The sequence below is a fragment of the Vitis vinifera genome, chromosome 3 (assembly GCF_030704535.1).
Source record: "Vitis vinifera cultivar Pinot Noir 40024 chromosome 3, ASM3070453v1".
NCBI lineage: Eukaryota > Viridiplantae > Streptophyta > Magnoliopsida > Vitales > Vitaceae > Vitis > Vitis vinifera.
The window spans coordinates 19,417,243-19,441,438 of record NC_081807.1 but is presented as its reverse complement, the minus strand read 5'-3'; the positions used below and the strand labels follow the sequence as shown (position 1 = coordinate 19,441,438).

Genomic DNA, 24,196 nt, shown 5'->3' with positions numbered 1-24,196 from the left:
AAGAGTTGATGTTTTGAGTAGAGAGATCATGGCCTAGTCGAAACTGCTCATTAAAAAAAACAAAATTTTAAAATTCCGTACACACATCATTTGTTCTCAAACCACCATCTTCTAAGATAAATTTTAGATATTTTCAATTATTTTATAGCCTTATGAACAATATAAAAACTTTAGAATAATTTAGAAATTTTCTATTACATATATTGTAAAAATTTTATATCTAAAAAACCTCTTCATTATTACTAATTATCTTTTAAAGCATTATTTCTTCTGCTGAATTTTACCTGTATCACATACTAACTTATGCAAAAATAATTACTTTTTAGTGAATAAAACGAAATTTTAATATTTGTATTAAAAAATTTATTCAATGATACTAATTTTAAAAATATAATACCATTCTTTATTAATTATTAAAAATGAGTAATTTAAAATAATTTTTAAACATTAAATGATTTGATATTTAAGTCATCATAATAAATTTTGATTTAAATAATTTTATTGAAACAATAATTAAATAAAAATTTATATAAATATGATAAATGAATGCATATATTAATTTTAATTTTTATATAATAAATTTATGACTTAGAGGTGAGCCATTTTTATCCTAGTAACAATGAAAAAAATAATTAAATTATGATAACAATATCAACCACATGCGTCAATGGCATATCTCCACGTACTAGTATATATATATATATATATATGGCTGTTTCTAGAACCAATTATAAGTTTGGGAATCATATTGCACCAGGAGTTCATTTGGGAATTGATCCATTCAATGTCTCAATTCCTTAGAATCAAGTGATTGCGATTCTGGAAGGATGTAGACCTTTTCTAAGGCAATGACATTGAACTTTTGGGGGGTTTAATAGGCGCAACCATAAGTTAGAACGCAGGTGTTACTCATACATATTATAATGTTCCATTCCATGTGATGGAGCTGTTGGCTTTAATGCTATATATGTCAAAAGTACTTCATATGTTGTTCTTTGTTATGCTTACTGTTTGGCTACTCTAAAAAAAAATTGTATTTTTTTTATGGCATTTGTCGAAAATGCATTACCAATCATATGATGTTATAATTTCGGTTGTTTGTACTTATTTATCTTAGTTTCATTCATTTGTATCATTGTTGGCCGGTCCAAATTAATCTTTATCCATATATGTCTATACTTGAATTTTTTGTTCTATTACAACCACGAGGTATCTTAACATTTTCCTGTTCTCTTATAGGAAACATTTTGTTTGGTAGTGATTTAAGAAAATATTTCTAACATTTTTAATACTTAAATGATACATGTTTTAAAGTGTTAAAAAAATTAAAAACACTCCCTAAAATCACTACCAAATGGACTTTTAGTGTGATTGAGCATGTGAGTGTTTCCCCGTATGTTTTTTTGATACATTTTTAATTCATAAACTTTGTCATGTTGCTTGAGTGAAAATAGTGAAACTGCACATAAAGTATAGTTGTTTTGTTAATCACCTAAATTGAATTTGATTTATCTTGTTTAAAGTGTTGATGATACATTTTATGAAATTCTTGTAATCATGTTGAGAGTGTTTGGTAGTAGTTTGAAAAAAAGTTTTTAATCATTCTAACACTTTAATGATAAAAAAATTTAAGTATTAAAAATATTACAAACACTTTCTAAAATCCTTAATATTCTTAAAAGATTAAAATTGTTTCTTGATGTTTATTATTATTATTATTATTATTATTATTATTATTATTATTATTATTATTGGGTGCTTCTTAAATATATTTTTTCGAACTAGATTTGTTAAGTCTTTAAAAATAAATAAATCAATCAATCAGAAACACTATGTCATTATTTATTAATTTCTATGGTTTGGTTTGTAGGAAAATAAAATTACAAAGCAAAACCATGCAACCAACTATGCCAAGGTTAGAAGACAAAAAACTTGATTTATTTTATAGGTTTAGAAAAAAGGTTGTATTTTATAGGATTAGATAATTTAAAATTATTAAAAGATAATTTGGAAGGCAAAAACTTTTTTTTGGAAGTTTATCTATAAAACATCTTTGGAATATCATAAGGATTATCTACAAATTATAAATAGGATGAATTTAGTTATGTTTTTCTGTCCATAAAAAGTATTTTTTTTTTAAAAAAAAAAGGAAAAATATTTAAAAATTTACTTTTTATATTTAGATACCATGGAAAAGATAAACAAAAAATGTAAGAAAAAAATTATTTTTCTTAAAAAGATTATGAAAATGGAGAATCAAATAACAATAACTGTTATTTACTTATCTTTCTCCATTAACAAAACTTGACAAAAATCAAAATTCACACCTTTTCATTCCATATAAAATTAAGTGAATATGAGCTTGCCATCTTTTGAGGTCTACGAGACTATCACTACTAATCATACAAGTTAGTGGGTCTATCAACAGACAAAAAATATATTAAATAAAAAATAAACTGTCTCTTGAAGAAATGGAGATGTCAAGGTCTTCCTTTCGTCTGCTACTTCTTGGTTTTCTTCTTGTTTCATCATATGCAGCTTCAGATTCAGTATATGATACCTTTGTTCAATGCCTATCAAACCATTCAGCCCCATCTCACCAAGCTTCATCAATAGTCTACGCCCAAACAAATTCTTCATTCACTAATGTGCTTCGATCTTATATCCGAAACGAACGGTTCAACACATCTTCCACGCCCAAACCCTTGATCATTGTCACCCCCTCGGATGAATCCCAAGTCCAGGCGGCCATAATTTGCTCTAGAGACATTGGCATACTGCTAAAAATCCGAAGTGGTGGCCACGACTACGATGGCCTATCTTATGTCTCTGATATCCCATTTTTCATCCTTGATATGTTCAATCTTCGGTCCATCAACGTGAATATCACTGATGAAACTGCTTGGGTTCAAGCGGGTGCAACCCTAGGAGAACTCTACTATAGAATTTGGGAGAAAAGCAGTGTCCATGGATTTCCAGCTGGGGTTTGCCCCACTCTGGGTGTAGGCGGGCACTTGAGTGGTGGAGGCTATGGTAATATGTTGCGAAAACATGGACTCTCTATTGATCATATTGTGGATGCCCAGATAATCAATGTTAATGGCAGCATTCTCGATCGAAAGTCCATGGGAGAAGACCTCTTTTGGGCCATCAGAGGAGGTGGCGGAGCTAGCTTTGGAGTCATATTGTCATATAAGGTCAAGCTTGTCCGAGTGCCCGAAATTGTTACAGTTTTTCGGGTCGAGAAGACCCTGGCCCAAAACGCCACTGACCTAGTCTATCAGTGGCAGCACATCACTGACAAGATCGATAATGATCTTTTCATGAGGCTTCTCCTCCAACCTATCATGGTGAAGAGTGACAATGGATCCGCCAAGGCTCAAAAAAGCTCCAAGACTGTTAGGGAAACCTTCATATCACTGTTTCTTGGAGACGCGACCCGTCTCGTTTCAGTGATGAACAAGGATTTCCCAGAATTAGGGTTAAAGAAAGAGGACTTCATGGAAATGAGCTGGATTGAATCAGTCCTCTACTGGGCTAATTTCAATAACGGAACATCAGTGAATGTTCTGCTAAACCGGACCCTAGAGTCAGAGAAATACTTTAAAGCGAAGTCAGACCACGTGCAGAAACCCATATCCAAGGATGGTCTAGAAGGGCTGTGGAAGAAGATGATTGAATTAGGCAAAACAGGATGGTGTTCAATTCATACGGAGGGCGAATGAGTGAAATCCCCTCATCTGAAACCCCCTTCCCACATCGCTCTGGGAACATATTCAAGATCCAGTACTCAGTGAATTGGCATGAAGAAGGATCAGAAGCAGACAAGAAGTATGTGAACTTGATAAGAGAGGTTTATAGCTACATGACCCCACTTGTGTCCAGGTCCCCTAGAGGTTCATATCTCAACTATAGAGATATTGATATTAGTATTAGCCACAATGGTAAAGATAGCTACCAAGAAGGTAAGGTATATGGGGTTAAGTACTTTATGAACAATTTTGACAGGTCGGTGAAAGTGAAGACTGCTGTGGACCCTCAGAATTTTTTCAGGTATGAACAAAGCATCCCACCTCTTCCATATCAAAGGGACATTGATTGAAAGAAAGCTTTGAGTTGGGTCATTGCTTGACTAGAGAAATAAATTTGGCTCCTTATTATCAATATATATGGTTCTTGCCCTTATTAGATAATACCTCTTGTGTCATTGTTTCTCAAGAGCCTGTATCTGTTTCTATATCCATTTGAGAAATTTTATCAAAAGAGCTCTTAATGTATACCTACCCGTGTTAAACTTGTTATCTACATACCCTTGTTAGTAGCATCTGTATTACTTTTGCTAGTAGCATCTCTATTAAAAGTGCATTTAAAAGCAATAGTTCCGTATTTTAATATTGTTAGAGAGAATTAGATACAACTACATCTTACCTCTAATGCATGGTTAGTTCCTTTTATGATGAAACCAATTCCTTAAGTAGTTACAAGTGATAGAAGAACTTACTCTTGAGATATACCCTGAAAACATACTGATGACATACAAAAGCCCCCTGCAATATTTTTTCTTTCATATATCTCTCCTCTCCTTTCATTTCTTTCTCTTCTTTCAACATGGTATCAAGGCAGGTTCTGTCTTAGTCATGGAAATCTCTTCCATGTCCACCATGGGAGACATCTCAAGAGCCACCAGTTTTTTACCTGTCTCCTTTCCCCACCCAATCTCATTCAAATTGGACAACAACAATTTCCTGGTTTGGAGGAAACAAGTATTGACAACATTAAGAGGACAGAAGCTGCAGCATTTTCTCTCCAATTACTCAGTGTTGCCCTTAAAATTTCTATCTCAAGATGATGAAATCCAACATCGTATAAACCCTGAGTTCATAGACTATGAACAACAAGATCAACCCATCATGTCTTGGATTCTTATGTCCATATCTCATACTATTCTCACACGCATGGTGAATTGCGGTACTTCAGCCCAGACATAGAAAACTTTTGATCTGTATTTTGCTACCCAAGTACGAGCCAAAGTAACCCAATTAAAGACTTAACTGCAGAACACTAAGAAAGGAGACCCACTTGTAAATGACTACCTCGTCAAGATCAGAAATATTCTTGCCCCGGTTGGCCATAGCGTTTTTGCCAAAGACCATATAGATGCAATCTTTGAAGGCCTTCCTCAAGAATATGAAACTTTTGTTATGTATGTAAGCTCAAGGATTGACTGTTGAAGAAATTGAAGCACTCCTTGCTTAAGAAAGTCGTATTGAGAAAAGCATCAAGAGTTCAGAATTTTCCAACCCAATCTTAGTCAACTTAGCCACAACCAATGGTTCTTCACACTTTAACCAAAGATCTCGAACTAGTGATTCATCATACAAAAAAAACCACCTGGAGACAAATAAGCCCCTAGCTAGTAGATATACATTAATATCATTCAACTAATAGACTTACTTACATGTTCCCAATAAGCAACGTAAAAAGCACCAAATTCATGAATCACAACGATAATAATTATCAACTTCACAAGAAATAAAAACAAAGTTAGTTTCCTTCTAAAATAAAATACAATATTAAATTATTCTAATGTAAATGAAAAACTCTCTATTATCAACTCAATGAGTTAGTTTAATTTTTTTCCACTCACAAGAATGAAATATGAAAAATCAAATAAAATAAAAATTAAAGATAATTAGATTGTGTTTCTTTTCCTCTTCAAGAGATAGCATGAAGAAAGCCACATCACTACCTCCTACTCCTACTACTAATAATAGTCATATAGAATGATAGCCTTTTTAAAGCTACTTTGTCTAATTACTGTATCTCAATGCACTAGAACACTCTTAAATTATATTAGTAAAAAACATTAAAATTCGGATCCCTTGTTTTTTATTAGAAATAATTTTTTTTTTTAAAAGATGGAATATTTTTTAGTATCATAATGCTATATTATTGCTCAGAATATTATTGACCCAATAGCCCCATAAATGCAACAAACATGCACCATACACATTCACCCCCTGCATTATGTCTTGTGTTAAGGATTTAAAATTAAAAGATTGTAAATTTTCATCTAAACTATCCATTTTTTTGAGCAACTTTTGTTATTTCTTTAATGAAAACTATGATCACTGTTAATCTATAATAAATCAGAAATTAATCTACACCATAGAATTACAATACAGAAATTAAATATCAAAATCACATTAGTCAACAAATGGATTCATCATTATTTATGGACTAAAAAATATTATGATATTTAATAATATTTCTAGCCTAATAATAAATCATAGGTGATGCAATAATAAATGCTTGCAATTTAAGAATTTGAGAATAGAATTCAAGAGTGCATCCTATTCTCTCTACATTAAGATACCAGATGAGAGTTACAAGTAAAATCAAACAAATTAAAATTTTAAAATTAGTTTTGTGATAATGACTCACGAGACCTAAAATTTATTAATAACTTATAATGCATCTACAATGCTTTTGGCATATAATAAAAGTTGGATGACTTTGTACCAAGGACAATTTGTTCCTATTGCAACAATTCTTTTGTCGAGTCAAAAGGCATTGGGAATGTTGACTACTTTTAGTATCAATACATTTTAAATTTCATCTATGTTTTGTAATTGTAACATGACAATGTCTTTGTTTATGGTGGGTGTACTTCCAAATGCAACTACAATATGAACCTAATATTGTAGGACCCACAATTGATTTTTTCAATAAGGATAATTTACGTTTTCTAGTTCGCAAGTATCTAAAAGCTCAAGAAAATGACATAAAATTAAGTCATCACTAATGTTGAAAATTCTAAAATGGTATGTAGTTCAAAAATAGTATAAAAAAATTGTTATTCATAACTAACCTTCTGCTTGATCCTACTAGTTCATTTTTAAGAAATGCATGGAGAAAGTAGCACTTGCATTGAGAGAATTCAGCAAGTATTATGTTCCCATCCACTAATGTCAACACATAATTGAGAGGATTCAACTTTGAAAACATTAAGAATTCAAGAATCGTAAAAATATTGAGAAGTCACTTTTATGAAAAATAACATCCAGCACCCATGAATTATGAAGTTTTTATACTTGTGTATTTCTAATCATAATTTTTATGGTTAAAGACTCAATAAGCCAACTATATAAGAAAATCTAAGTAATTAAAAAGTTGTATCCAATCACCTTTTTGTTGCATTGAAATTCCCAATGTGTAGTTTAATGTCAAACTTATGAAAAAGGCATGAAAACTATTTTAATTTCCCTATAGTTTGCATGCTCACATGAATACCAAGCAAAATAGAATGATTATGAAAGTAAAAGCCATAATTTCATTGGGCAAGAATGCAAGTCTAATTCTAAAAAACCTCCTAATTAATTCTCACCTCTCAACGATCAATTCCTACTCCAATCAAACTTGGATCCATTTCAGCTATTATGGTGAGTAAAAATCTTTCATCTGGTACAAGTTAAAAAAACAAATGTTAATGATGTTCTCTTTAGCAATGACTATATCTCCAATACAAACAAGTTTGGGTCCATTCACCTTAAAATTTAAGGAAATAGTTTAATCCAAACTTTGACAAATTTAGATTTATAAAGACAATTTTTTGAGTAAAAGAAATGGCCTATTCATACTATTAAAATTCAGATTGATCAAGTACCTCCTAATTCATGCTGAAAAGTTAATTTAGTAGCTTACTTGAGAATATCTTTGACATTTTGGTTCATGAAGAATCACATCTATAATTGAGGATTTCCAAATTCCCAAAAAGCATCTATGAATCATGCCTCACAATGAGGGTGCCCTCTCAAACCATTTCATTTTCAGTAACTATCTAATCATATCATGCTGAGATACAGAAGTAAAAATTAATTAGCCAAGACATAAACTTAATCTCATCTCAAAGAAAAATAGAAAGGTAGTTACTTTGTGAAGGAAAAGGAATAAGTATTTATACCTTATCATAGTCATCAAAAGAAATATGGTTTTAAGCTAGTTGCTTTGTCAAGGAAAAGGTTGTTGCTCCATGTGGTTTTGCTGCCTCATGTATCCACAATATGGTTCTAAGCAAAGTTAAGATTGTTAATTACTGTATCTAGATATGTAAATTTGCTTACCTTAACACTGTCTCCTAAGCTTAAACTTCGTTTAAAGCTTCCAAGACCTGTAAATAATAAGGCTTCATTATCATTTTCATATATTTGTCATCCTTAGCATTCAAGTGGAATCTAGGCATCTCAACCTAAAACAAAAAATAAATAAGGAAGTAAAGAAAAGCTTGTTTAAAATCAAGATGAAGCAATACAACTTTTTTTTGTGATAGGTAGAATTAAGTTATGCAATGTAACATATAGCCCTTTGGATGAAGCTACCTTGAGTATTGAAGGCCTCGAAAATGAAAAACCCTAAAAGAATCTCATAACAATGCCACACATGGCTAATAGGATTAGCCCAAGTCCTGTCTCAACTTTTATTCTATGGTGGTGAGAACATAGAAATAGATCAACAATACAAAGAACTAGCAAAATATGAATTCTTCAAATGTAGTTAGTGATCATTCAAATTTGTAGAACGGTTCCCTGCGAATTGACCCCATCTTTGATGTCTATATCAAAACAATTACAGACTTGAACCTTTATGGACTGCAAGAAAATTACGTGAGGAATTCATTGATGAGGTAAGAAGAAAACACACAGAAATTAAGATTTTATTGATGCTTGGTCCTCAATTCATTGATGTCTGGTCCTTAATTCAATATTCGCTACTACATTTCATTGGGATATCAAATTTTCCAAAATTGTTTTCACTTTTCCCAAAAAACATCAAACCATTCTCAAACACCAATGGCCTAAAACAGGGGATATACCAATATATCCATTCTTCTTCTTTATTTATATAAATTCAACATATAAAGATCAACCAAATAATAACCCAGTTGTAATATACAAGTAAAGTTAAGTTGATTGCCAATTATTTCTTACATGAGAAAATAATTTTCCTTGGTATTTTTTTTTCTTTCTTTAGTACTTTCCAGGAACCAAACATAGCCTTAAGATAATTGTCCTCTAAAGATTGTCTATCTGGGTTGAGGTGAATGGTTGGTGGCTACTAATAAATAGAAAACCTAGCAGACATTCTGTCCATGCCTTGAAGGTAAGCAGGAGACAAAGGGAAACTGCCAAGTATTAATATTTTTTAAACACAAAAATTAGTAATGGGTTCCAATAAGGAGTTATGTCATCTAACAAATTATAGAAAAGCAACATAATGTCCCAAATGAATTTGAAACTTAGATGGTGAATTTCCTACAACACAAATTCAAAACTTGGATAATGAAATATGAAATAGGATGTAAAAGATCAATTGACAAGGAGCTATATTCTCATCACATTGAATTGCACACAATTGTGCATCAAACCTACTGCACCACTGCAAACTCAAACTCTGACTACTCAATTTCTGACTACTACTATCCGAAGCAGAAACAAATGGAACATAGAGGTTCCTTCTGCATATAGGCCTACGGTAAGCCTATTTTGATATGGTGGTAGAAAAACACCAAACTGATCATTTTAATCTGACACACCTTGTAAACAAAAATGAAAAATTACCACTATCTGTGGTCTTTTACTTACTTTCAGCAAGTGAATATGCAGGAAAGACTTTTGATCCCCTCACAATTTCCAACCAGAGGGTGGCATGTGTTACATGTGTCAAATATGAGAGACTAGAGATTACAGTCTCTAATGTTGGTGGTAGTTGTTGAAGGGACCTCTATACATGTTGAAGATATAGGTAGGTTTTCTAATTTCGTAAGTGGAGAAAAATTAGAAATCACACTCTGTTACTAATTGCAGGACAATTTAGAAACAAACCAACAATATATAAAACTTATAAATTGGAATTTATTAATAGTTCAAAATGATGCATATAAAACTTACCTTGAAGCAAAATATCTGGTTCACTAGTATACACTTCTAATCTCCAAAATGAATGACCTAACATCTAAGAGGATAGGCTTCATTCTAACAACATCAGATCTTTGTTTCACTAGAGATATTGTTTTCAACAGTCAGAATATACCATTTAAAATAAATATCTCATAAGAGACTCATGAAGGTACAAAACTTGAATGACTAGAGAAAAAAAAAAACCTAAAAATGGAGTTAAGATCCAGAAATATTAAAGTAATGCATTCTTCAGGCATTCAACTAATTTAAATGAGGCAAGCCAGTGAACCTTTTTCTACAACTCTATTATTCAACGTATTGTCATTTTAATACCAAGAGCCTGTATCAGATGTTACCTATTATTGTCAGACACTGATCCATGTCATTTTCCTCTTCATACAGCTCCTAAGTTAATCAATTATAGTGAATGGGAAAAATGGACCAAATTTACATGATTATTATTATAGTAAATGATTGATATATAAAAGTTTCCACATCCATGTATATTGAAAAAATTAAGAAAGGAGCTAAAGGAACATGGATTATAAAAGGAGTTGTGTAGACTAAAATCTACTAAAATAAACTGTTATTAGCTTTCAGTCAAGCTAGGCAGAAATCAGTATTGGGTAAGTTATGAGAGAGAAAAGAAAGATAGAAAGAAAGAAAACAAGAACCAATATGAACTAGCAGGTTTTAATGTCTATAGACAAACCTATATCATTTACCATAGAGAACATTTTCCATTTCTCAAATTCTTATTATTAACCCCTTGGGCTTATAGGATCTACAACATGATGAAAATATCTCTAATTCTTGATGATTCCTTTTCCAATTAGAAATAATTAAAAAAAAAAAAATGATTACATGATACTCTAAATGATAACATTTTGTAGAATATACAACAACTATGACTAAATCAAAATTCTAAGACAACATATATTATAATCAGAAAGTCTAACATTGTTTCCACTTGTAATGAACAGATATAGATCGTTACTAAATTAAAGGAAAGATAATTTTGGACCAAAAAAAAAGAAGAGGGGCTTTAATGCATTTTGAAAAAGCACCTTGTTGAAACTATATATGAAAAGAAGCATTTGAGAGGCCAACAAGGCGTGGATTTGGCTGGTGGTGAGAAGAAAAGGAAGAGGGGAACGAGGATTGGGAAGTTCCCTTGCTGATTGCACAAATGTGTCCATCCATTTGCTATTTTCGCCTTTGTCATAGTACAATCTTCCCAAGAGAGTGATTGTAGATTAGCCGGTAAGAAGAAAGAGGGTGTAGTTGGCCACTCGAAGCCACCACTTGTAGTGTATGAGCTTAGGAATATGTGGTTGATTACCACTGACTTTTGCATCACTTTTTGAGCTTCTTTCTCTGTTTTCAACTGGTTTAAAACACCAAAATAATTAAAGATATTTAATCAATTCAATAGATTAGTAGGAGCAATAGAAACTAACCTACCAAATTGGTATGGTTGTGTCCAAATTTAGATTCATCAACAGTATTATGATAAAAATAAATAAATAAAAATTAAAAAAATATATATATTGTGCTGAATTAAGAACCAATTGCATGGAGAACTTGAGCTGCTTCCTTAATAGTGCTGTGGGAGTCTTCTATCTAAATACCGAGTAACTAACATCTGGTTTGCAGTTGCAGTTCTTGAGTAGCCTCCATGAAGATTGAAAGAATGATATGAAAAAGCTAAAGGGAATAAATTAAATTCAAAGACAGGGAGGCTTCATCTTCAAAAAGAAGAAAAAAGCACCAAAGAAGAGGCCTACACCTAAAAGGAAAACTAAAAGGATTGCATCCAATAGGAGGTTAGCAAAGTTAAGTTATCTGAACAAAAGAAAGAAAAAAAAAAAGTGGGATGCAAATAGGCGTATAAGATTAGCATTAAAAAAGGAGTGTCATAATGAAAATATGCATCAACTCATAAGATTTTTCAATAAAAAATTGCCCTCAGAATAATTGGATGAATTAAAACTGCTAAGTCAAAAACTAGAAGCTCGCTTTATTGCAACAAACAACAGATCAATCGCTTTGGTATTCAAACCAAGTAAAAGTGACACTGCAAAGTCAAAAAGTTGTGCCCTACACTGTTATCCCAAAAATCACCACTCCATCTTAGGGAACAAACAAGGAAACCGTTGATAAAATCACTAGTGGCAGCATAGAATACCTAATCACACCTGTAAAGATCCAAATTCCCATTCCTCCCAACCAACATGTTGAACACCACATATAAGAACAAAGCAGCAACGGTAACCCAACCCAAGATTATTCCCAAATGTATCTTCTCAGTGAGCAATTGAAACAATCCGAAACTCATCAACAACAAAAATGGACCCCATAAATCAGTGTCCTTGTGAAGATTCGGGTTCACACGAAAAGGGTTGAGAATCAGTACCATCTTGCTCCAGATTTGCTGGTTATTGATACCAAGCTCTCCAAGAAGCGACGACTCGTCGTTGAAGTTGGGGTCGATGCCCATGGTGTTACCGCGGAACAGTGACAGTAGAGATTTTGGGAAAGTTAGAGTTTGGAAATAAAGAAGGATGTCAGAAAGATTAAGGTGGTGTTTGTTTTTTGGTTGAATAGAAAAAGTTAAAATATTTGGCTTTTTCTATTTAGTTAAAAATAACATGTTAATATCATTTAACATAATTAAATTGAATATATTGATAACAAGTTCACTTCAGTTATGTTGGATGACGTTAACAGGTTAGTTTTAGAATTTGGCTTTTTCTATTCAGTCAAAAAATAAACACCACTTAAGTCACCTATAGCTGCCCGTTCGGTCCTGGACACTGGTTGATTTTGGCATAAGAATTATTAGGGTTTGAAATGGTGTAGGGAATGTTTGGCGGGTGAGAGATCGTAAAGGGGGAGCAATATTTTAGAGAGGAATATTTATACCCAAAATTCAATGACGCTTCTTTAAAGCGCCAAGGTATGGGATTACTGCTATGACGCTTCAAATAAGTGTCATTACATACTAAACAAGCCTTGTGAAATGATGACGCTTCTAAATAAGTGTCATCTAACCTCACATTATAATCTAAATAATGATACTTTTTAAAAACCTAATTAGCCTTAATAAAAATCAAAATTCATGGATTTTCATTCCATGTAAAAGCAAGTGAATATGACGTTGTCATCCGTTGAGGTCCACAACTTCATCACTTAACCAATACTAACGCAAAATGGTTGGTCTATCAAGTCTATCAACTTTCTCTTTGGAGTTTTCTTCTCAAAAGTAAGGCTAATTAAAGCTTCACTTTTCGTACTTTTAATGCATAGCACATGAGTACTATTCATGATGGGTGGATGGAGATTTTTTACATCAAGAGTTCAGAATTTTCCAACCCTATCTTAGTCAACTTAGCCACAACCAATGGATCTTCACACTTTAACCAAAGATCTCGATATAGTAACTCAATTATGAATCAACCTTGTTGTCATGGAGGAAATCAAAATGCATTTTAGTACTCAACAAGATCTCACGAATTCTCTGGATATGGAAGACTAAACTTCCATGGAAACTTCTCTCAATCAAGAAGAGGACAACATGACAAAAGTTCTTGTGGAGGAAGCAACAAACCTGTGGGAGAAAGGGTCATGTAGTCATGTAGTGGTACTATCGATTTGATTAATCCTTCATTAGACCCTCACAATTTAAAGGGTATCATCCTTAAGGGAACATAGCTCACCTTCCATAATTCTCCCTTGGAATCTCTTCTACATCCACATAAACTTGCAACACCAGAAATCTCACAAGACACTAATTGGTACCCAAACTTCGAAGCAACGAATCACCTTATATCTAACCTCAACAATCTCATGACCAAAACATGATTCTTTGCATTAGATAAAGTCTTCATGGGAAATGGTAAGGACCTTTCTATTCACCACATTGGACATACATCGTTTTCATCTCCATTTGTTCCTTCCAAGTCACTTGCCTCAAAAGCAGCTCCTATATGTTCTAGAAATCATCAAAAACCTTCTTTGAGTTTCAAAATTCGCTAATGACAATCGTGTGTCTTTTGAATTTCACCCCATCTCTTGTTTTGTCAAGGATTTTGCCATCAGAGTAGTCTTCTTTCAAGCCCGCTTAAAATAGGGTTATATGTATTCGATAATACACAAAGGAGGCTTAAAGAATGAATTTTTGACACTAGCTGCCACATCCATCTTTGGTTATTTCAAACATTTTGCACATTTTTTTTAATATTGACTACTCAAATTGAAAAGAAATCACATAATTTTAGATGCCCAAAACCATTTTCTCTAAAAAATCATAAAAAAAGAATATAAAAAACATATATTCTTTCTCAATTTTGGTATATAAATCTTTTAGAATTCATAAAGACCGTTCTTATAATTGTTGGTCCGTTATTATATTTATTGATTTTACAATAGTAATATAGTTTCTCTTAAAATTATCAACCTTTAGTTTTTTCACATTTTCCTATCAAATTAAATAAATAAATAAAATTGTAGCATATTAAATGGTAAACCCATTTGGATATGTCTTAATATCAATAACAACAAAATTCTCTTAAAACAAGAAGAAAATCCCTAATTTGGAAATATGCCCAAAATCTGTATTTTCAATTAATGGAGAATATGTCTAAATTAGAAAAACTTATTTGTAGATTGCAATAATTAATTTAGGCTATCTTATATGGGAACTTACTCTACAAATTATAAATATGATGAAGTTAATTAGGTTACTTTTTTGTTCTTAAAAAGTTTTCCTTTTAAGGAAAAAAATATTTAAAATTTTATTCTTTTTATATTTATATATCATTAAATAACATGCTACAAATAATACTATGAAAAATATAAGAAAAAATATTAAAATATTTCTCCTCCAATTTTTATTAAAGAAAATGACGAAAATGGAGAATAGACTAATCCTTCTCTATTTTCTTTCAACCAAAACTGATCCAAAAACCTCATTAGCATTAATAAAAATCAAAATTCATGGATTTTCATTCCATGTAAAAACAAGTGAATATGAGGTTGTCATCTTGAGGTCCACAACTTTATCACTGGACCAATACAAACGCGAGGTGGTTGTTCTATCAAGTCTATCATAACACATGTGTACTATTCATGATGGGTAGGTGGAGAACTTTTAGCACTTCTTTTTGAATTTTGGAATGTGTAAAAAGAGGAAGAAAGGAATAAAGGGATAAGGATAGACACATAAATAAAGAATATGAAATAATTATCGAGTAATAAAAAAAGTTATTTATTATAAGGGATCAATTTGAAAACGTAAATTTAGTAAATTAGGGTTTGTTTAAAAATGATTTAGAAATCATTTATAATATTTTTTATATTTAAATGATAAAAAATTTAAAATATTAAAAATATTTTAAACATTTTTTAGAATCATTATCAAACAAACTCTTATTTTTTAGAAAATAAAAATTATCCATTTTTTTTTATTTATATAGTCAAATTATTTTATAAAAAGACAAATAAAAAGGAAAAAAAATTATATTTCCAATTAGAAAACTTATTTCACAAATTATTTTATCTTTTGTCATAACATGACACGAGAGTTATGAAATTACATGGGGTCCATTTATAAATTATATTTATATAAGGCAAATAATAATAATAAATTAAATTAAATACATAAAAAATAAAACGTCCCTTGAGGACCACAGGAAAACTGAAAAAATGGAGATGTCAAGGGCTTCCTTTGGGCTGCTGCTGCTTCTCCTTCTTGGTTTTCTCATTATTTCATCATCTGCAACTTCAGGTTCAATATATGAAAACTTTGTTCAGTGCCTATCAAAACATTCATCCCCATTTGACCAAGCTTCATCAATAGTCTATGCCCAAACAAATTCTTCATTCACAAATGTTCTTCAATCTTATATCCGAAACCAGCGATTCAACGCATTTTCCACGCCAAAACCCTTGATCATTGTCACCCCCTCCGATGAATCCCAAGTCCAGGCTGCCATAATTTGCTCTAGAGACATTGGAATACAGTTGAGAATTCGAAGCGGTGGCCACGACTACGATGGCCTATCTTATGTCTCTGATGTCCCATTTTTCATCCTTGATATGTTCAATCTTCGGTCCATCAACGTGAATATCACTGATGAAACTGCTTGGGTTCAAGCGGGTGCAACCCTAGGAGAACTCTACTACAAAATTTGGGAGAAAAGCAGAGTACATGGATTTCCAGCCGGGGTTTGCCCTACTGTTGGTGTCGGTGGGCACTTGAGTGGTGGAGGCTATGGAAATATGTTGCGAAGATATGGACTCTCTATTGATCATATTGTGGATGCCCAGATAGTCAATGTTAATGGCTACATTCTCGATCGAAAATCCATGGGAGAAGACCTCTTTTGGGCCATTAGAGGAGGTGGTGGAGCTAGCTTTGGAGTCATATTGTCATATAAGGTCAAGCTTGTCCGAGTTCCTGAAATTGTTACAGTTTTTCGGGTCGAGAAGACCCTGGCCCAAAACGCCACTGACATAGTCTATCAATGGCAGCACATCACTGACAAGATCGATAATGATCTTTTCACGAGGCTTCTCCTCCAACCTATCACGGTGAAGAGCGACAATGGATCCGCCAAGACTGTTAGGGTAACCTTCATATCACTGTTTCTTGGAGACTCGACCCGTCTCATTTCAGTGATGAACAAGGATTTCCCAGAATTAGGGTTAAAGAAAGAGGACTGCATGGAAATGAGCTGGATTGAATCAGTCCTCTACTGGGCTAATTTCGATAATGGAACATCGGTGGATGTGCTGCTTAACCGGACTTCAGACTCAGTGAACTTCTTAAAGAGGAAGTCAGACTACGTACAGAAACCCATATCCAGAGATGATCTAGAAGGGCTGTGGAAGAAGATTATTGAATTAGGCAAACCAGGGATGGTGTTCAATTCATACGGAGGGCGAATGAGTGAAATCCCCGCATCTGAAACGCCCTTCCCACATCGCGCTGGGAACATATTCAAGATCCAGTATTCAGTGAGTTGGCATGACGAAGGGGCTGAGGCAGACAAGGAGCACATGAACTTGATAAGAGAGCTTTATAGCTACATGACCCCACTTGTGTCCAAGACCCCTAGAGGTGCATATCTCAATTATAGAGATGTTGACATTGGTATTAGCCACAATGGTAAAGATAGCTACCAAGAAGGTAAGGTATATGGGGTCCAGTACTTTATGAACAATTTTGACAGGTTGGTGAAAGTGAAGACTGCTGTGGACCCTCAGAATTTTTTCAGGTATGAGCAAAGCATCCCACCTCTTCCATATTAAAGGGAAATTGATTCAGAGAAAGCTTTGTATGCTAGGTCATTGCTCTTGACCATAGAAATAATACTTGGTTCCTTATTATCCACAGGGTTCTTGCCCTTGTTTGAGAAGAACGGATTATCATTGTTCAAGAGATAATTGTGTTTTGGACCTAATGGGGCTCAAAAATTAAGTCGTGATCCATATAAGTTCACTATTTAAGTTCAAGACCTAGATAAAGTGTGAAAATTGAGAAGAAGAATATGAATTTTTTATCTTTAAAAAAATGACCTTTATTGATTATGAAAAAAAAAAAGTAGAAAAACATTAATTTAAATTTTATTTTTTTTCGCAAACCTTAATAGAATTTAATATAATTTTGTGATTTGGACAAAAATACACCCTTTTCCAAAAAAATAAAAATAAATTATTATTATTTAAAAATCAAACATCTTGGAAAATATATATTTTTAAAATTATGTATATAAAAAATAACTGAAAATATGTCAAAATTTTTTTTTAAATGATATATTTTTTAAAAAATTAGTTTTCTAAAAATAATAAAATTTCAGAATAATTATTAAAAAAAAATAAGATAAAAAGGTTTCTCAAATATTATAATAAAAAATAGTTTTGAAGGGTATATTGGTTTCTTCATATTTTATATCTTTTCCATTAATTACGCAATTTTTATGGGTCAAATCTTAATTTTTGAAACTAATTGGGTCCAAAAGACAATTATCAATTTCTTTAGAGCTTGTACATGTTTCTATATATAGACTAGAAACTCAATTTTAGTTTATATAAGAAATTATTTTATATTTAATCAAAATTTTATATATATAAAAAAAAAATATTGATCTTATGAAAAATTTAATTTTAATATAGATTATCCCAAACCTGGTTTATCTTTGTTTTCTCTTTGCAAAACAAGGAGAGTCACTTTGTACAAGGAATGCTAAAAGAATTTTTTTTTCTTTGGAACGATTCCATAAATGTAACTTTGGTAAAATTAAGAATTATTTTTTATAAGAAGGAATACTAAATCCTAAGGAAAATCAATTTTTTTTTATGTACAATCGTACAAACTATAACTTCTGCAATATTTTTCTATTGCACTGTCGGCATTTGACAGAAGCTATTCAATGCATGTTTGGATTAAGAAATCACTGAGAATTATTGTATTCTTGGTGAAAAATTAAAGAAAAACAAAAAAGAAAACACACAGATTTAACGTGGTTCGATAGATTATCTATGTCGGAAACAGGAAATAAAAACTTTTACTATATATTAAATTAAGGTTACATAAAAAGGTATTTATACTAACCCTCAAGTAATAAAATTCCAAAAATACCATTGAACCATACCACGGGAGGGGGTTGCCCCCCGCTCCACTCCGTCATTTACCTCTTTTTTTTTCATATGTATCTTTCCTTCAATATAAGCCACATACTACAACAATTACTTTGAATTTGAAGAGCCCCTCAATATGAGTCACATATTATAACAATTGCTTTGGATCCAAAGACCTTGCAAGTTATCTCTTTCTTATTGATCATTTTTAAATTTTCAAAGGCTTCATTATTAATTAGAATGTAATTAGTTTGATGTAAAGTCATTTGTCTATTTATTGTAACTTATCATAATTTTAATTTCCAATTTATATGAATATTCTTCCCAGATGCAGTGTTAACTTCTTGTTGACAGTGTTGGAAGCATAATATATAGAGGTTAGTTTCTCCCCTGTTAACTTCTTATTTAGAAATTTTAAACTTGAAAGAAAAAAAAAATTGCCATTTTTAAAATGTGGGTTCCATTGGACGATAGTTCAGTAATACCTAGGGGGTATAAGGATAGCCTCAACCAACAAGTTAGGTGCACAGCTTCATTATAAGTCTTTGTGGTTCGATTTCATTATTAATAAAATAAGAAATATTTGGTTAAAATGTATTATATAATTATCAAATTATGAATCTAACAATTTTCATATTTTTTCTTGAAAAATAACCCATTTAGATATAAATGCACTTTATCATTATTTACATGTAAATTTTAATAAAGAGGTTATTTTTATAAGGAAATAATGAGGGCATTTTTGTCTAAATGAGGTCAAAAAAAGGTGGAAGGTTAAATTTTAAAATTTGGGTTCTCAAACCCTTTTAATCAAATAACTCTTCTCATTTTCTTGGTGGCATTTTGTGCTTTTTTTTTTTTTTCTCTTCTCCGGTGTAAAGAGATGGTAAAGTGTAATGCACAACACAATTCAAACCCAAAACTTTTTTTTTTTTTTTTGCAAATTTAAGTTGAATATAATCATATTTGAATCAAATTCATCAAATTGAGTATTATCGTATTTGAATCAAATTCATGTCAATCTATATAACTCATTTACAATTTATATACCACGAGTTTGGTTTGAATTAACCCATTTTACAATCATAGTAATTAACTTAACTATAATTATAAATTATTTAATTCATATTTGATTTTTTTTAAATTTACTTTTAAATACATTTATCGATGAAAAGGAATACTTGAGATGGTCAATAGTAGTAGTTATATCATTAAAAAATAATATATTAATGGTCAAAGTAGTACATTTAATAAAAAATGTATGAAATACTAATTATTTTTACTTAAAATTTATATTTTATAAACTTATTGGTTTTTTCATATGCTTAAAATAAAAGATAAAAATGTCACATTCTTTTATTTTAGAAATAGAAATCAAACCAATGGCTCAAATCAGAAAATTCTTCAAAACCGGCCATTTAACTATAAATAACCAATATCGTTGTAAGGAAGGAAATAAGACAAATATGTGGGAGCATTTCAAAAGGAGAACCAGTTTCAGGCTTCCACTTAATGGTTTGCAATTTCATGTAGGAATGACAATGAGACGGGTTTTTTCGAGTACCCGTCCTGCCCCACCCTACCCCTAATGGACGGGATTCAATTTTAATAAACAGGTTTGAAAATTTTTTTAAAACTCAGGACGGATTCGAATATTGTCTCATCCCGCTCTGATTATATATAAAATTAATTTAATTTAATTTTTATTTTACTATTTTTAATATATAAATAATAATAAAATATTTTTAATAAAATAATTTATAAAAAATATAATAATTTAATTATTTATAAAATATATTTATTTTAATGTAATTACAAATTTTAAAAGTAATTTTAAAAAAATTAAAAAAAAAAAGTTAAATGGGATGGATATGAGACTCTCCCCGTTCCGTTCGTTTAATTTTTTAAATGGGACAAAAATAGAAATCATTTTGAATAAACGAGGCGGGATTGGGACGGGGCAACCCGTCCCCAAACCAGCCCCATTGGCATCCTAATCTCAGGCCTTTTTTTTTTTTTTTCTCTCTTACTTCCCTCGTGAAGTAATGAAAACTACTAATCAAGTACTCTAAAAATGAATCAAATAAATTTTGTAAGACAAATCAATCAAATGCTAAACAAATAACAATAATAACACTAACATCAAATACAGAAAATACAAGTGAGGAATCAATCAACTAATCCCGTCACCCTATGATAATAATCCAAAATCTACAATGATCAAAAGGGAAGAATGATGAACACAAATATATGTATACGCCTATGTATGGAAGCACTCTCTCTCAATATCCTCAGAAGCAAGCATCCAAGACACAGCAGCAACACAAGGCAGCACAACTGCACATCAGAAATCAAATTCATTACTCTCCATGAATCCACTCATATTTAAAAAAATATCAAAGATATAGATTTTTATATCTGCTTAAGCAATTCAAAGTAATACATCCCAAAAATAAATATTTAGATTTTTTTTTTCTTTTTCTAATATCAAACATTAAGCAATTTTTCAAAAGGACCCAAGTTCATATATAACCATATGTTTAGAAAGATAAGAATTATTGTTGGGTTTTTTTTTTTTGAAGTTTGAAAAGTTTAGACAAGTATGGTTCTGCCCTTTCAAAGCAACAAGCTGAATATCAGAGAGAAATATATAGAGGTTTCCAGTTTCCACATACCATCCTTTCCAGAAGCCCTCACCCCTGGACTTGGTTTCAACTGGAGGAGGATTTTGGGGGTTGGGAGCATCTTTCATGGGGTAGCCAGCTGGGGGTGGAGCTACATATGGTCCTGATGATGGGTATGCTGTGGATGGTGGTGGAGGATACACTTCTGCAACAACATTCATATATATGTTATTATCATCATCACTTCCTAGCCTTTCCCCTCCAGTTTCCTTCAATCTAAAACTGGGAAAAAAAAGAAGAAAAAAATACCTGGAGCCTGGTGTGAGTGACTCATGTTTTTCAATGGAAGAAGACACAACGAGATCAGCGAATATGACGAATTAAGCTTGGAAAGGTGATAATGAAGAGACTGTCTACTGGGTTATGGGTATACAACTCTCTCTATATATACAAACCAAAGAAAGACGGTGCAGCAGCGGGCAAGGGCGGCGACACCGCGTGGGAAACAAGAAGTAGTTGTTTACACGCAACACGAAACGACACCGTTCCTTTTTTTGGTGCTCGGCACGTGGCGCATACGCGTGGTAGGTAGCCGCTTCTAGGCTGCAAGCTCTCTCCCTACGACACGTGGCTAAATTTTATTTTATTTCTGCTGCTTTACTTTACAGTAATAAAATATTTCGAAGGCTTTCAAATTCAACGTTGTGGGTCATAATTCATGAGTCACCCACTCCGTTGAAAACGACATTTGAAGGCGGCAGGCCTGGGTTGCCGATAAGATCAAATAAAGTCAGAACTTCGTCATCTTACCGTGGAGGGTCAAAAATCTTATTTATATTATAAAAATAAAATTAAAATTCACCTATATTTTTATTTATTTTTATATAAATTTTAAATAATATTTTTTTATTTCATCAGAATAGAATTTATGTTAAATTATTAATTTAATTCTAATTTTAAATAAAAATTGGTATTTTTAAACTTCTATAGTAAGATAACTATTTTTGTGTGTTATAAATCCATATATATATATATAAATAATAATAATTCAAAAAATTAGGTGAATGAATTTGATAGATGGATATTGATGAAGATTGCCAAAGAAAAAATAGATCCAAGTTTTGAAAATAGGCATTTGTCACGTCAAGTGGAACTACTCAAGATGGATATTAAATGTTGTGATCAAAGTTTGATTATTCTATTGATTGACAACTCAAATTTGTAAACGACTACATATAAAGAATTGAATTATTTAATTTAATTTTTTTTTTAAAAAAAAAACAATCCTCCTCCAAAGTATAGGAATTGAAGATGACTCCTACGTAAAAAAAAAATAAAAGAGGATAGAAGTTGTACACGTAGTATTAAGAATCCGTTTTAATTGATATTTTTTATAAATATAGAGCAATCAAATATTAATAATATTTTATTTTTTAAAATTTTAAAAATAATATTTATGTTAAATGAATTAAAAATAAATACATATTAATAATATTTATTTTCTTTAATTTTATGATATGCATTATTTTTTTCTCTATATAATTTATAAAACATTCTTATATGAATTTCAATGATGTGTTTTCATTACCAAATTATCAGATTCTTCCACTATGTTTCATATATAAACTTGACATTAATGTTTGCCAAGTGAATGTTATTAAAAACAAAATCAATTTATTATTAAAAAAGAAAATTTTTATTTTTTCCCCAACAATGTCATTATTCAAAATGGCATTTTTGCTTCATATAATGATGCGAAAAGAAATCATTTCAAATCTCTTCCACCTCAAGCTAGAAATACATTAAAAAAATAATATAAAAATATATGCAATAAATTAGAATGAAAGTTTTATTTTTACATTTATTTTTTAAATAATATAAAAATATATGCAATAATGTATCAATTTACATTTAATAATAATCTCATTAATACTTTATCCTTCAAAATATTGAGAATTAAGAATAAACAAAGTTATATAATTTATAAAGATATTAGACAAGTTCAACAATAATTAAATCATACAAATCAACCTTTCTAACATCTCGATCAACAAATTACAAAAATTTCTCAAATTTTATTTTTTAGCCTGAAAGAGAAGTTGGGAGATTGATGAAATTTGTTTAGAAAAAATGGACCCAAGTTTTGAAAATACTCATTGGTCACATCAAGTGAAATAAAATAACTTAAGTTCTATGGATTATTAACAAATAATAAGTGTCTCGTGTTCAAAGTTTGATTATTCTACTAATCAACAACTCAATTTAGTAAGCAACTACATTAGAATTGTATTTTTAAAAAATATTCTTTAAGATTAAGTATACTACTAATAATAAATATGGAATTGAAGATCACTCACTCCATCATCAACCAACTTATAAATTTGTTTGACAATAAAAATGATAATTATTCTTATTTTCTAAAATTACAAATAGAAAAAAAAAATCAATTTTAAAAGATATTATTTGTAGAAAATATGACTTTATTCTATGACATAAATATTTTAAAATTTTCTTATATTACCAATTGATTGTAGCAGCCACCCAACTTTCCTAACCCACCTTAGAAAGCAACGAATCCTTTTTCCCATAAGAAAGGACATTCAAACAAAGGGTCTAGAAGGTTCTAGAAGGTAGGACATTCAACACGTAATTTTGAAATCTGGGCTTTTCAAATATGAGGTTCTCAGGGCTTGCTAGGCCAAACCCTCATTCCTCAAACAAAGGGTCAGGTGTGGTCTTCTAATTTTGGAGTGGATTGCCCATCGACATCATGGATGCTTTGGCCAAAATTTTAAACAGCTTGACAACTTATGCTTGCAAAGATGCATTTCTTTTTGTCCTAGTGCATGGCATATGATGAATATAAATATATAAGATTATAGATAAAGTAATTAATTTTTAACATATGATGGAATCAATAAATTATTGAAAAATGTCTAAAAGTTTGGTACAAAGTGGCGGACAAGTGGAATC

General features: G+C 31.2%; 4 protein-coding genes and 1 pseudogene across 4 annotated transcripts in view; 3 read left to right on the top strand and 2 right to left on the bottom strand.

Annotated features, from left to right (window-relative positions):
* Positions 1-24,196, top strand: part of LOC100254685 (protein CYSTEINE-RICH TRANSMEMBRANE MODULE 6) — a 33,327-nt gene that overhangs the window by 7,114 nt on the left and 2,017 nt on the right. The window lies entirely within an intron of this gene.
* LOC100241041 (berberine bridge enzyme-like 21) lies at positions 2,458-4,193 on the top strand (annotated as a pseudogene).
* On the bottom strand, positions 11,950-12,531 carry LOC100263307 (uncharacterized). The gene has a single exon (XM_019219122.2). It carries the CDS (start codon positions 12,454-12,456, stop codon positions 12,145-12,147), a length of 312 nt encoding a protein of 103 aa, XP_019074667.1. The 5' UTR covers positions 12,457-12,531; the 3' UTR covers positions 11,950-12,144.
* On the top strand, positions 15,654-17,354 carry LOC100249571 (berberine bridge enzyme-like 21). The gene has a single exon (XM_003631683.4). The coding sequence runs from the start codon at positions 15,663-15,665 to the stop codon at positions 17,268-17,270; it is 1,608 nt and encodes a 535-aa protein (XP_003631731.2). The 5' UTR covers positions 15,654-15,662; the 3' UTR covers positions 17,271-17,354.
* On the bottom strand, positions 20,688-21,711 carry LOC100244413 (protein CYSTEINE-RICH TRANSMEMBRANE MODULE 9). The gene is made up of 3 exons (XM_002271043.4): positions 21,533-21,711; positions 21,275-21,428; positions 20,688-20,936 (listed from the first exon to the last, which is right to left on the bottom strand). Exons 1-3 carry the CDS (start codon positions 21,555-21,557, stop codon positions 20,891-20,893), a joined length of 225 nt encoding a protein of 74 aa, XP_002271079.1. The 5' UTR covers positions 21,558-21,711; the 3' UTR covers positions 20,688-20,890.

Excerpts from the sequence above, each read along its gene's own strand:
- LOC100263307 (XM_019219122.2), bottom strand. The coding sequence starts at position 12,456 with ATGGGCATCGACCCCAACTTCAACGACGAGTCGTCGCTTCTTGGAGAG.
- LOC100249571 (XM_003631683.4), top strand. The coding sequence starts at position 15,663 with ATGGAGATGTCAAGGGCTTCCTTTGGGCTGCTGCTGCTTCTCCTTCTT.
- LOC100244413 (XM_002271043.4), bottom strand. The coding sequence starts at position 21,557 with ATGAGTCACTCACACCAGGCTCCAG. Across the intron at positions 21,429-21,532 it reads TCACTCACACCAGGCTCCAG|AAGTGTATCCTCCACCACCA; the intron begins GTATTTTTTTCT and ends ATGTTGTTGCAG. Across the intron at positions 20,937-21,274 it reads GAGGGCTTCTGGAAAGGATG|TTGTGCTGCCTTGTGTTGCT; the intron begins GTATGTGGAAAC and ends TCTGATGTGCAG.